The sequence below is a fragment of the Mauremys mutica genome, chromosome 4 (assembly GCF_020497125.1).
Source record: "Mauremys mutica isolate MM-2020 ecotype Southern chromosome 4, ASM2049712v1, whole genome shotgun sequence".
Classification (NCBI taxonomy): domain Eukaryota; kingdom Metazoa; phylum Chordata; order Testudines; family Geoemydidae; genus Mauremys; species Mauremys mutica.
This window is the reverse complement of record NC_059075.1, coordinates 49,258,694-49,272,613: the sequence shown is the minus strand read 5'-3', so window position 1 is coordinate 49,272,613 and position 13,920 is coordinate 49,258,694. Positions and strand designations below refer to the sequence as shown.

General features: G+C 38.6%; 1 protein-coding gene across 1 annotated transcript in view; it reads left to right on the top strand.

Annotated features, from left to right (window-relative positions):
• NUBPL (nucleotide binding protein like) overlaps positions 1-13,920 on the top strand; it is a 152,770-nt gene that overhangs the window by 88,172 nt on the left and 50,678 nt on the right. Inside the window, 1 exon segment of the mRNA XM_045016996.1 lies at positions 814-907. Within this exon segment, the coding sequence (XP_044872931.1) occupies positions 814-907 (94 nt within the window).

Sequence of the window (13,920 nt, the reverse complement as noted above, 5' to 3'; positions counted from 1 at the left end):
GAACTGGGAGCCTGATGATGCATGGAAATCTCCTTGGGAAATGTTTAAGCAAACTATATGCTTACTTTACATCATACAAAATAGAACAAAATAATCACAGCACCCCCAGATTTGGGCCCAGTATTTTTAACAGGAAGCTTTGCTGGTTGTTAGGCACCAAATCTAAACTATATATTCTTTGTGTCTTATGAACATGCTAAATCTATATAATTATCTCTTTTGATTTTGTTTAACCCAATACTTCACTGCTATTTTTTCCCTAATTAAAAGCCAGTCTTGAAAGCTCTTCATTGATGAGTAAAACCACAATAATAAACTAGAAAAAAAATTTGGTAAGGCAGTTTATACAGTTTCAAACATCTAAGAAGTTATAAACAGTGAGCAAGATTGTTTTAAAAATTAATGAAAACAATTGCTAAGGAATATTGTTACAAGAAGTAGTAGTTTGACTTGAAATTTATATAACACTTTCTTATGACCTCTGTTACATGATTCAGCATTTCTGACATAAACAACTTAGAATAATGAGATTGTGATTACGTTTTGTGGGGAAAATGTCAAAGAAGATCATCCTTCATAAGAAGGGCAAAGTTATGCTCAGAGGCATAGCTTCAAGTAGCCAACAAATTTGCAAATTGTTTAGAAAATCTGTCTTGATTGCTTGCTAAAAGCAAGACTAAAAGGGATTTATAATATCAGTCTCCTGAGGTGTGCCATTGGTGCATTTATTATACATTGTACCAAGTTTAATTTCAGGCTGTGTTTCCCAGAAGGTGCAACTCTCTTTTTAAAATGCATTTAAATCTTTTTTAGGTAGACTGGGGTCAACTGGACTACTTAGTAATTGACATGCCGCCTGGAACAGGAGACGTACAGTTATCAGTCTCACAAAATATTCCAGTTACAGGTACACTTTTACTGTGACTCTTTCAAATACTTCAATATGTTTAATTCTTCATAGCAATAGAAACATCTTTTAGAAAATTACAGTTGAAAATACTAGAAATGTATAGAAACATAATATGAAAATATTCTCTGAATGCTGATGAAAAGTACAAACAATCTTTAAAATGTCAGCAGTGACACAGTTTTTTTTTTTTTAAGTTAACAGACTTAGAAAGCTAGAGAATTTGAACAAATCAATGTTCTGGGAAAAAGCAATTGCATTGTAAATTGATGGAGGTAGAGTTAATAATAGAAAATATATTCCCTGTCACTTTTCATTGTGGCATATGAATGCTAATAGAGTTTTAAAAAGTTTGTCTTGATAATTTTTTTTTTTTTTTAGTTACAAGTCAAGCAATCTTCTTAATGCACAAAGCTTAATCAGGCAAAATACACCATGCTTTAACACACTAATGGATCCTCCTTTCTCTGGTGTTCTGAATTTGAATTTTAGCTGGAGATTTGAATTCGTATGGCTCAACTCTGTGACATACTAAGTGTCCACAAATCTCATTGACCACAATGGGAGTTAAAGATGCTGCCTTTCAAAAGGCAAAGGCATTTCCTACAGGATCAGGCCTTGAATGAGTGGTTGTAGGTTTGTCCATCTAATATGCTTTGACAGAGACCACTGTCAGCAGTGAACAGAATGAATGACAGAAATTTAAAACATAAGAACATAAGAGTGGCCGTACTGAGTCAGACCAATGGTTCAGTTAGTCCAGTAGTCTGTCTTCAAACAGTGGCCGGTGCCAGATGCTTCAGAGGGAATTAACAGAACAGGGCAATTTATTGAGTGATCCATCTGCCATCATCCAGTCCCAGCTTCTGGCAATCAGCGTTTTAGGGAGACCCAGGGCATGGCATGGCATTCCTTATTATCTTGGCTGTTCTCCATGAACGTATCTAATTCATTTTTGAACCCAGTTATACTTTTGGCCTTCGAACATCCACTGGTAATGAGTTCCATAGGTTGACTCTGCATTGCATGAAGAAGTACTTCCTTATGTTTGTTTTAAACCTGCTGCCTATTAACGTCATTGGGGAACCCCTGGTTCTTCTGTTATATGAAGGGGCTTTCGGAAAGTCCAAGTATACTATATCAACTGGATCATCCTTGTCCACATGCTTGTTGACTCCCTCAAAGAATTCTGATAGATTGGTGAAGCATGAGTTCCCTTTAGAAACATGTTGACTCTTTCACAACAAATCACGTTCATCTGGTTCTGACCATTCTGTTTTTTTAGTATAGTTTCAACGAATTTGCCTGATATTGAAGTTAGGTTGACTGGCCTGTAATTGCCAGGATTGCCCCTGGAGCCTTTTTAAAAAGTGGCATTACATTAGCTATCCCCCAGTCATCTGGTACAGAGGCTGATTTCAGTGATAGATTACATACCACTGTTGTATCCGACGAAGTGGGTATTCACCCACGAAAGCTCATGCTCCAATACGTCTGTTAGTCTATAAGGTGCCACAGGACTCTTTGCTGCTCTTACAGATCCAGACTAACACGGCTACCCCTCTGATACCATACCATTGTTAGTATTTGGCAAAAGAAAGAGAGAAGGGAGTCTTAAATTATGTTTCCAGGAAGAGACAGTAACTCTCATGTCAATGGCGATTGTTAGCTTAATTAGAGAAGTTTCTCTAATACTTTTGCGGCTATCAGGTAAATATGTTGATGTCTAAGGGAAATAATATGGTACTGCCTTGTACAGCTTCCACTCTGTTGACACCAAAGTTACAAACAAACAAGCTCATATGTGCATACATACATCTGTTTCCTTTGGCACTCCTTCCCTCCTACTTTTCTTTTTAAGCAGTAGCAAACTGAAGTAATAGTAAAAGTTTTCGATGGTTATTTCACTTGTGCCTAAGGCTCTTAACAGGTTGCTAACAGAATATAAAATTGTATGGTATACTTCTAAAAGCTGTGTGTTACATGGCTGTTCTTTCTAACAAACATACTTGTCAACTACTTGTCTCATTGATGTGTGTTCCTTCACTGCTTGTCTCCTGTCAGCATTTCCTTTTAAAAGAAATAATTTGAAAAATGTTTGTTTGTGCATCTTGAGCTGGGAATTCCTTACCCTATATGGCACATTAAACCTGTTTCCCTTTTGTTTTTAAAACTATATTAGGTTTTTGAAGTAGCTGCTTTACATTTGCTAACTGAGGGCTTTTGCAGAAATATCCCGGCATGTACTTAAGAAACATCTGCAGATACCACACTTTCTTAGTACCTTATATCACCACTGAATGTGGTGTGCAATCAGGATATTGTATGCTGAGCGTGCTCTGTATGCTTTATCTTTATCTGACAGGGTGTTTGAAGGAGAATGTGAGAATAAATGAGTTATATGAAAGAAACATTTTAGATAAATCACAAACAAACAATTGCAATATAAATCCTATGGCTTTGGCTTGCTAACAATGATCAGATGGACACAGGTTTGCCTTTGACAGTAGTGTTTGTAAGACCTGAAAGCTGATTAAGAGCATAAGTTAGGGTTTGTTTACACTTGGAAATTTACCGAAATAGCTATTCCTAAATAATTATTCAAGAATATTTATTTTGATATAAACCACCAGATGGCTTATTCTGATTCTGGAATAAGTGTTTTATTTAGGGGGAGGGATAGCTCAGTGATTTGAGCATTAACCTGCTGAACCCAGGGTTGTGAGTTCAATTCTTGAGGGGCCACCTAGGGATCTGGGGCAAAAATCAGTACTTGGTCCTGCTAGGGAAGGCAGGGGGCTGGACTCAATGACCTTTCAGGTCCCCTTCCAGTTCTATGAGATAGGTATATCTCCATATATTATATTATTATTATTACATACTGAAAATAACTATTTTCATTTTTTCTTTTTATATTAAGTGCCTTATTTAGAAAAAGTTTGATTTTTTTTAATTGAATTAAGTTATTTTGAAATAGAGCACTTCTGTTTTCTGAAACAAGTATGTCCACACACAAACGTGAACTGAAATAACTAAAGATGTGAATTACAATCTGTTTAGTTATTTTGGTTCCATTTACTATGTAGACAATCCCATCCATATGTACTGCAAGCTCTATACATTATTAATTGACAAAGTGAGGGTATTAACTCTTAACACTGGATTTTTTTTTCTAACTGTATTTGCCTGTCCTTTGAATTAAACAGGTGTAAACAAAAGTGTGCTTGAGTCTTCTGTCTGTTGCAGCCCTTTTATGTCAATATAAAGAGTTACACTAGTGTAAAAGGTTGGAGAATTAGGACCACTGTTTAAACAGAATGCAAATTATTTATCCTCTGTTAATCAGATTTCATTTCCAGAGTTTTTGTGATTCTTAAAAACCTACTTGTTCTCTGTATGTTCATTGAGGTTTTCCAATAAAAGCAGAGTATGCAAAATCTTTTCTAAGGTGTTAAAATAATAATAATAACAAAAAAACACAATTAAAAAAAAATTCAGGCTTTCTTCAAGCTTTCTAAAGAAACAGAAAAGTTGACAAATTCATTTGTTTTTCTCTCTGTGTCATCTTTAAAACTGGTGGTTGCTGTTGATAAGATATCCTCCTATGAATCTGAGCTTTCATAACTCCTGGTGACCCTAAATTCTGGGCTGAGTTAAGAATGGCATTTAAACTTCAACTCTAAAATGGCAGGGCTTTATTTTAACATAGTGGGGTTGGGGGATGAGAGGGTGTTAATCACAGTATTAATTTAACTCAAGTTTATTTTTTCATTCCTAGTTTTCTCTAGTTAGGTTTGGCAGTACACAGCAGCAGTTCTCATTTGTCATTCCCAATAGTCATTTATGTAGAGAGTGTTAGTTTGAGGTTGATTCTAGCCTGATTGAAATACAGTGTAATAATAAGTTTATTGTGCTTGTGCTGAAAATGAATACAGCAGACAAGGATTGATTGGATTTATAGTGCCTTGGGTCTTCATTGGTTAGATGATTATGGTGATTTATAGAGCTTCATCCTGTTCTCTAGAATTTCCTCGCTGTTGTATGTTGTGTATAGTTTGCAGTCTGGCTAGAAAGGCTCCTTATAAGCATTATGATTAAGGCTACGGTTTTTTTTCAGGGAGGTCGTGGAAATCTTTGAATCCGTGATTTCCCCCGACCTCCATGAATTCAGCCCCAGTGGCCAGGAGCTGCAGGGTCTCCCCACCGACTCTGTAGCTCCCGGCCACTGCAAGCAGTGAGGGCCCGCCTGCAGCTCCTGCACCCCGTGGGAGATTTGGGATTGCAGAGCTTGGGCTGTGGAGCTTAAAAACAACAGTGTAGATGTTCCTGCTCAGTTTACTCTGCTTTTGTTTATTTAGTGCTGCTGCACCAGCCTTGTGAGCCCAAATCAGTTGACCTGGGCTCTAAGACTCAATGCCAGGTTTTTCTTTTCAGTGTAGACATACCCAGTGTCACATGGTTCTGGATGAATTCTAGCAGAGTTGCATACAATATTCTGCTGCTCTCTTCTGTGTGCCATCTTATTCTTAGTTGGGTGTTCTCTTTCAGTTTTTACAGAAAGAATCTGTTGTTGCCCCATCATCAGTTACTTCTCTGATTTTCTTGTACTTTGTGTTTCTCTTGAGGGTAACATGGATTGTGATAGTGCTAGTGGTATAAATCCTTTCTCTCAAGGTCACTATACAGTTTTTTGCATTTAGATGTATAGTCTCAAGTGTGGTGTGCATGAAGTTTATAATTGCCTTGATTTGCAGGTGTGCACATGTGAGATGTAGTGTTTGCATTACATTTTCTGCATTCTGTCTGACTGTGGCTTTTTTATAACAGGCAGTGTATGGAAACTTTCTTTCTTTCTTTCTTTCTTTCTTTCTTTCTTTCTTTCTTTCTTGAAGGAAACTTGTAGTGGAGGGACTTCACTACATGAAACCTACGCCAGTCATGTGCACATGTTCCCACAATCAGAAAAAAAAACTGTACTGGCAAAGGTTGTTTTTTTTTATGGTTGCTTAAATGAGAAATGAGAAGATGGGTTACAAAATTTTGGTTGTAGGATAGGAATTGACACTTTAAAAAAAAATCTGGAAGAATGTTTTAAACCTAACATCATATACAGATAATTCCCTCAATGAAAGAGGAGGTAGTTGGAGCAATACCCAAATGACAGGTAAGAAACAAAACAATGAAATACATTTTTAAACTCTGACTCATTTGTGATATTAGCAAAAAAATCATCCTCTCATTCTTTTGATTGGAGGGAGCAAATTGTGGCAGTTGTGTGTGTCTACAGCTGTTTATTTAAAGGGGTGCTGGGTAGGAAACAATTGTTGGTTTTATCACTATGATCCACATTCCAGTCAAGATACAAGTTATTTAGCATGATTTTACTATCTGTAATTCTTCAACAAAACTATTGAACAAGGTGTGGCTAGATAAAATGGATGTATTTTCTTGTTTGGCCAGAACTCCTTTTTTCCGCCACTGATCTGCCTTCCAATAAGGAATTTTATTGTAGTTCCCTCGGTCAGATTAGAGTGGAAACCATTGATTATATTCATGTTTGTTTTCCTTCTGACTTGTTCATTGTTCTCCCATTTCACTTTCAGTTTATGGAGTGTGCAGAGGTGACTGCCTTGCCATCTATATTGAATGCACATGTTTGAGTAGCCTGCTGGTTTCCTAACACTTCTCTGTTCTTGGGAAACTGGAAAATTTTGTGTTCGGTATCAAATTGGCAGCCATTTGGCATAAACTAATGAAGTGGAGGGGATAAGGTGAATCCTTCATCTATTGTATGTGAGACTGGACTACAACATATATTTTATATTGTATAAAAAAATCTGAAATCCAGAATAAATTGGATATAGAAGAATAAATAAAAGATAACTAGTTTTAGCCTCCATAATGAATATACATTTGATTATAGCCAAGAGATATATTTATCTATCCCTCCGTTTAGGAAGATTATCTAACCATCGGGCAGTGAAGGCCACATGGACTGTAGGAATTGGATCTCTTAGAGAAAGAAGGACCTAGGGCCTTATAAATACAAACCTTTCTTCCTCCTAGGCAGTCTGAATTATCAAGCTTGATTTTAAACTACATGAAAAATTGCCTATTTTTCCTCCCTTTATTTAAATGAAAGTGGAATTAGTTTTAGTGAAACGTGACAGATTGATGGCATTGGAGACTGACAGTCTCTCTTCTCTGACAGAACAGACACACGATAGGTAGAACCAATGTCATTCCACCCTCTACTCTGTAGACTTTGGAGTGGATCAACTATAGCTTACAAATTATAATAATTAATAGAAACAAGAAGTATACATTAGTAAAAAGTTTTATTAGCCATAATATCATGCATTGGCAAGATAATAAATTTACTCAAATTCATGTCTCTGTTCCAGACTAGAGCTATTTGCCTCACACAGTTTCACAGAGTAAACAGAGGAGAGAGTATGTGGCTTCCAGAGTAGTTCCTCGCCATATGTCATAGTGGCTCCTGCTCGTGAACCAAAAGTCACAGATGTGCAAACAACCCTCTCAGTCTGCCCAGAAATTAACATATAAAAGCAAGTCATAAAATTGGAGAATTTCAAATCAGATTTGAAATACAATTGCAGTTGATGTTTCTAGGATGTTGTTGCATACCTTAGGGGAGCAGAATGCATGATTTTTCAAGTTCTGTGTCCCTTTGAACCAACTGAAACGGCAAGCTTCCTGGTAGGATTTCTGTTCATTGGTCCATTTGGAAGAGGAATGACCAAAACCCTTTGTAGAAATCTGTCTCTATAAGAACTCATCAAACAGGAGCAAATCACATTTGTTCATACAGTTTAAGTTCAAAGGTGTTTAACTTACCCACTAGTGTAACCACTGGATCTCTCTTACACTTATGCAAATCCAGTTTGGAGTGCATCCAATCAAATACTGTCATTTTCACATCTTTTAGTCTGTTCCTTACACTTCATTCTATCCTCCAGTCTTTCTTACTGACAAGAGTCGGCAAGGCAGCCTTTTCTGGCAGCTTTTTGTGGGCACTTTTGTAGAAGTTAGCTGGTGGGGTTTTTTTGTTTTTTTTTAAAGTCAGGTTTGTTGTGTGAGATTCTTGCATGTTGATTCAGACATCCACATTGATTTATGTCAGATCATGCTGTCTCATACATGCATTCCAGTTTTTGTATAATTGCACTAAAGAAAATCCTTATAGGTTTAGGGCAATTTAAATAGCGAACATATCTATAATCCTGTGTGACTATATAACTTTTTTTTGTTTTATTCATCAAGATATAATTCATATACTAATTTTTTTTCTGTTGTCAGATATAGCACAGCTGGTGGTTGAAGAATTCAGATAATTATCCAGGGTTATCTAATTTTTGGACACACTTAGTATTTCAGTGTGAATCTTCCGTCCACAGCAGACATTATAAATATAATTTATAGCTCCAAATATAGTACAAGTTAATGCATGAATGGCTCAGAACTTTTTCAATATAGATTTAAATGTTAGTATCTCTTTGATAGTGCAGGCAGACTAATTTAACACATATTTCAGGGACTGGTTGAAGTGATTATATATTCAGTCAGACTTCTATGAACTTTTTTAGTATCTAAGTATTGGAAAAAGCAGCACAATATACTGTATTTACTATCCGAGGTTCTCTCTGGGCTTTGCCAACAGAGGCATAAATATGTGATAAGTACTAGATCAGCTATGATGACTACATTTGTAGACCAAGTATTATGAATAGGAAGATAAAACAAGGGGTTGGTCTGACAGTTACAAAAGGTGAGAGACACCCATATGATTAATGGTACTGTATCCTCTTCTCTAGTTATTTTCTCAGAGGGTGACAAATAAATGATTTAAAACATAGTGAGTATAGGATGGTGTTTGGCAGTAACTAAAGCTGAATCTTAGTGCTGTGTCTTCTTTTATAAATAAAACATATGTTCTTCTGTGGAAATTAGACCTCCTTCACCACATTTTCATCCCTTGGCTTGAAAGCCTCCCAGAAGTGGTGCTTTTTTTTTAAAAGGGTGATTGTCCATCAAAGGGGAACATTCAGATTTTTATTTAATCTGTAGATAGTCAGGCAAGTGAGCATTCAAGGCTGTATGATTGGTGGAGTGTGGCAGGGCAGAAAGAGGCAAGAGCTGATAACTCGGTAAAGGGAGAAATATGCAGAGCATCCGAGGCAGTGACTATTTTGATTTAGATAATAAAAAGGATGCTTGTACAAAGGCTCTGGGTGCCCTAACATTTAATTAATATCACAACATAATCCCCACAGTATAAAAATGGTCATTCAGACAGGAACTCAACCAGTTAGCCTTCTACAAAAAAAAGCTCCTTTCTTCCACATTATCATTTCAGAAACATACTCTCAGCCATCTCCAAAAATCCTGCCAAACAGATGTCTTTTTTGTTTGTTTGCCCATAATGTCACCAAATTTGGACTATTTTGGACCAAGGGCGAGCAAGTTCCAGAGTCTAGGAGACCTCACAGTAAATGCCCTGCTAGCAGCCCCCTTTCCTTTAACAAGAAGGGATCCACCTTGAGAGCCTCTGCGGATTGTTGCTGTGGCAGTATGGAACGGAGGAGTGGCAGTCTCTCAAGCAGGCAGTTCTGAGGCTAAGGGCTTTATAGGTCATAGTTAACACCTTAAACTCTACTTTGAAACCTGTAGGCAGCTAGCATGGATCCCACAGTACTGTTGTCCTATGCTCCCAGCATGTTGTCCCCATTCAGTAAGCAAGCTGCTTTATTCTACATCAGCTTCAGCCTCTGAATGTATTGAGATTTTGTGCCATGCAGAGGGCATTGCAGTAGTCTGATTTTGAAGTAACAAGGCCTTGGGCAATGTTGTTAAGATCTGCATCCAAAAGGAAAGTGGACTGGGTTACTGCTGAAACATTATCATCCAGCAGCAGCTTGGGGTCTAGAACTGCACCTAATTTGTAAACCCTGGTAACTAATGGTGAATGCACCCCCTCAATTAAAGGGACTGCTGTTGTGCCCCATCTCCTCTTGCTGCTTTCCCCAGCCCACCACCTTCACCTCAATCTGTTGTGCGTTGAGCGTCAGACAACTCACTCTCTTCCATGACCCAATCTCAACTAGATATTGGCTGAGGTATGGAACTGCAGTCAGAATTGGATGAGATGGAGACCTACACCTGGGTGCCTTCAGCATACTGAAAACACTGCTTCCTATGCCTCCTTCGACAGTTCCATATATATGTTGAACAGGAGGGTTGACAGAATTGTACCCTGTGGCACCAGACATCTAAGAGCTCTTCAGGAATAGGAGCAAATGATAGCTATTATCCACTGAGATCTCTCCAAGAGAAAAGAATGAAGATACTGAAGGGAAGTCCTGTTCATTCCCACCTGGCTCCTCAGGTGAGTTAACAACACTTCATGATCAATATCATCAAAGGCATCTTGTAGACCTAATAATATAGGCATGGACACCTGATCTTCATCCACCACCAGTCGATGCAGTCCGTGTGCCCTGGCCAGGTCTGTACCCAGCCTGACAAGAGTCAAGGAGATCAAAGGAATCTAGGTACTGTGAGAATTCTCACTACAGACTTTTCACTCCACAGTCTTACCCAAAAAGGGAATATGTGATACTGGCCAAGAATTAACTAGAGTGTCAACATCAAACAATGACTTTTTGGGCAAAGTCAAAACTAATAATGAAACACTGGTGCTTCCTTCAAAGCAACAGGCAGACTGCCCTCCAACGGAAGTATCGACAGTCTCCACAAGTCAAGGACCAAGAACTTTTCCACTAGCCTTCAGAAAACAGGAAGGACATGGATCCAAAGTACAGGTTGTGGGACTGAGTTTTCTCCACACCTCCAGTACCTCAGTGAGCATCACCAGCTGAAACTCTAGCACAGAAAATAAGGCCCTTGGTTCCTTCCAGACCTTGCTCTGTCACCACAGAAGCAGACAGCTCATCCCTAATCTGATCAAATTTATCTGAAAAATAACAAGACATTTCATCACAATGGGAGCAGCTCAAAGCAGTTACAGAGTGGAGACGGTACAGATTCCCCAGTCCATCTACAATCTGGAAATCTTGTCTAAAAGCATCTTGTTCTTTTAGTGGAAAAGGGGATTCAAAGCTGGAGGAATGTGTGAGACATGGTCAGATCAAGCTGTCTGTCATTGCACTGAGGTCTGCATGTGACTCTGTAATGGGGGCACTCTCCTCTTGGGCATTCATCCTGCTGATGAATGCAGTACTGCAGGCCTTTCACACGCTTGGCACCCCTTATAGATTGTTGAGCTCACTTGGCAGGTCTTCAGTGTCCCAGTCACACAGTCAAAATGAACCCTTTCTGGGGTAGCAAAAGAGTTCTTACTAGGGCCTTCAGTCCTTTAAATTATATCCTTCACTCAGGTTTCCCAATAAACCTTGTCCCCGTCTTGGGGTTTATACCACTTTGCTGGTTGGGAGAAACCTGAGTAGTGGGTTGGGATCCTGTAAACAGTAGCAGCATACTGCTTACTGCAATCTTCTGCTGTTATTTCCTTGACCTCTTCCCACCTGGTCCCTTTACCTTAGGTCCTCTCTCAGCTTAGGCAAATGCAGCCAGAACCAAACTCTGGTTATCCCTTGAGCTCCTTTGGCCAAAGAGGAGCTCTGTGCTTTGCCCCTCTTGTCCCAACTAGAAACTACCAGCTAAGGCCCTGCATCTCCTTTTATCTGAGCCTGGTGGGCTCTCTTTGGCTGCTTCCATGAACCTCTCTAGCCTCTCCTTTCCTGGGGAAGGGTGTAGTAGGACTGTGGGGCCTCCAGCTGGGGGCCACAAAGGCCTGGTACACCCCATCATAGACTCCTTCCAAGAACACCATGTCACTCTTTTTATCTGCAGAAGGAGATGCTACAGAGAGACCTTGCATCTCATTGTCCAAAGCACTACATTTACAGCACTCCTGGGCAGATAATTACCATTACTCATGTTCCTTTATCATATTAGGTAGTATTTCTAGGTTGCCAAGAATTTGGCTGTACACAAGGCCCATCTCATAACCTCTTGTGACCTGAATTCCTCCCGATAAATTCTGAGTAGTTCCAATGTATGCAGGTGGAATAGTTCCTTCAATGCTTTTAACTTCCTGTGTTAGATTAGCTCCCTAGTCAGAAGTCAGTGTTAATGTGATATGCAGTTTGATCACTGTTAATATACATCTGGGGATGAATGAAATGCAAATGTCACTGACACGCTACTCTTAGTTCATGTTATGCATATTAAATATTTAAATTATAGTAGAATAGTTTGTGTTAGCACAACCCACATTAGTGGTTTGTCAACCAATATATTGCCAAAGTACTTATGTAAAAACAAGTAGATTAGTCACTTAAATTTATCCAGGCTGAACTTAGAAGTCTGTAGTATACTCAACGCACAGAAATTATTCTTCTGCACAGAAATGTACACATAAAATATGAAGAATATTTCAGGACATGCTGTGATAGCATTATAATCTGTGCAACTTCTTGTTTGTGCAATTAATCAACCTTATGTATGGTTCACTCTGAAAGGCGACTATGTAAAAATTGCACATTTTTCTTCAAGAGACCTGCTGCATGTATGAATTCAGTCATATTCGATTACTTTAGTGATCAAAATAATGTTTTACTATTGTTGGCTGCTATTAACCCTGCAGAGCCAACACAGCAAAGAAGTAGAGAGCTGGATTATTTCTTGCGCATCAGTAGAACTGTTCACTTAAATTATACCTATATGACAATTTTGAAGGGAGTGGAGTAGCACATGTATCACTTAGAGCAGTGGTCCCCAACCTTTTCGTCTGGCGGGCGCCAGACGAAGGACCGTGGCGGCGGTGGAGCATCTGCTGAAATGCTGCCAAATTTCTGTGGCATTTCGGTGGCGACGCCTCTCGATGACGCCGCTTGCCGCTGACAGAAATTCGGCGGCATTTTGGCAGATGCTCCACCGCTGGCCATGCCATAGATGCCCGTGCGGGCACCAACTGCCGGCCAGGCCATAGATGCTCCACCGCCGGCCAGGCCATAGATGCCCCCGCGGGTGCCAACTTAGAGCCTAAATTGGCCTGTAGAAGTTCTATTACTAGTGGTTATGTATTAAAAAAAACAAACCTAGCTGAAGTCTCAGATCCCAGGGTGTGTTTGCTGTGCTGACAATTTAAACAAAACAAAACCTTGCAAAAAGACCATGTTTAATATGAAGGTAGAGACACAATTGCCTAAAATGACATTTTTAAAGAAACAAGATGGGTGAGGTAATATCTTTTATTGGGCCAACTTCTGCTGGTGAGAGAGACAAGCTTTCAAATTACACAGAGCTCTTCTTCAGGATTTAGAGTGTCACTTTTGAGGGTTAGACTTAACGTTCCATTGGTCAGTAGTTTATAAAGGGTTAAATGATTGATAGATATTGTACTAAATTGTTATATATTCTTAAAGAATCCAGTGAGTCAGTAGGTAGGTTATATCCATGGCTTATAATCATATACAACACATACTACTCACATCTATAACATGCTTACAGCATCTATTAATCATTTCTTAACCCTTTATAAACCTTTTATAAATGGAGCCTTAATACAAACTGTTACCCCTCTAAGAGTAGAACTGCACTTATACTGTAATAATCAGCTATGTTCAGCTAAAATCTTTCAGAAATTCAGTTATTGAAAATGGTTCAGATTCTCCTTGAATAAAAAGAAAATAAATATTAAATACTTATTTTTACTGCATGCACTGTTGATATGCAGTACTTGTTGGAGACCTCATTGAATTTACATTTTGATGCAAGAAGCTTAAATTAGGAGAAGGTCTGTCTCATTTTAATATGGAGGAGAATGGGATAGAAATACTGAGGACACTGTTAAGTAGTTTGAGCCATAGGGAATCATTTTAGCACCAGATGAGAAAACTCACCAAATTATCATAATTTATATAGATTTTTGAAAAAAAAAGAAAAAAAACCCTGTTCTTTTCTTTGAG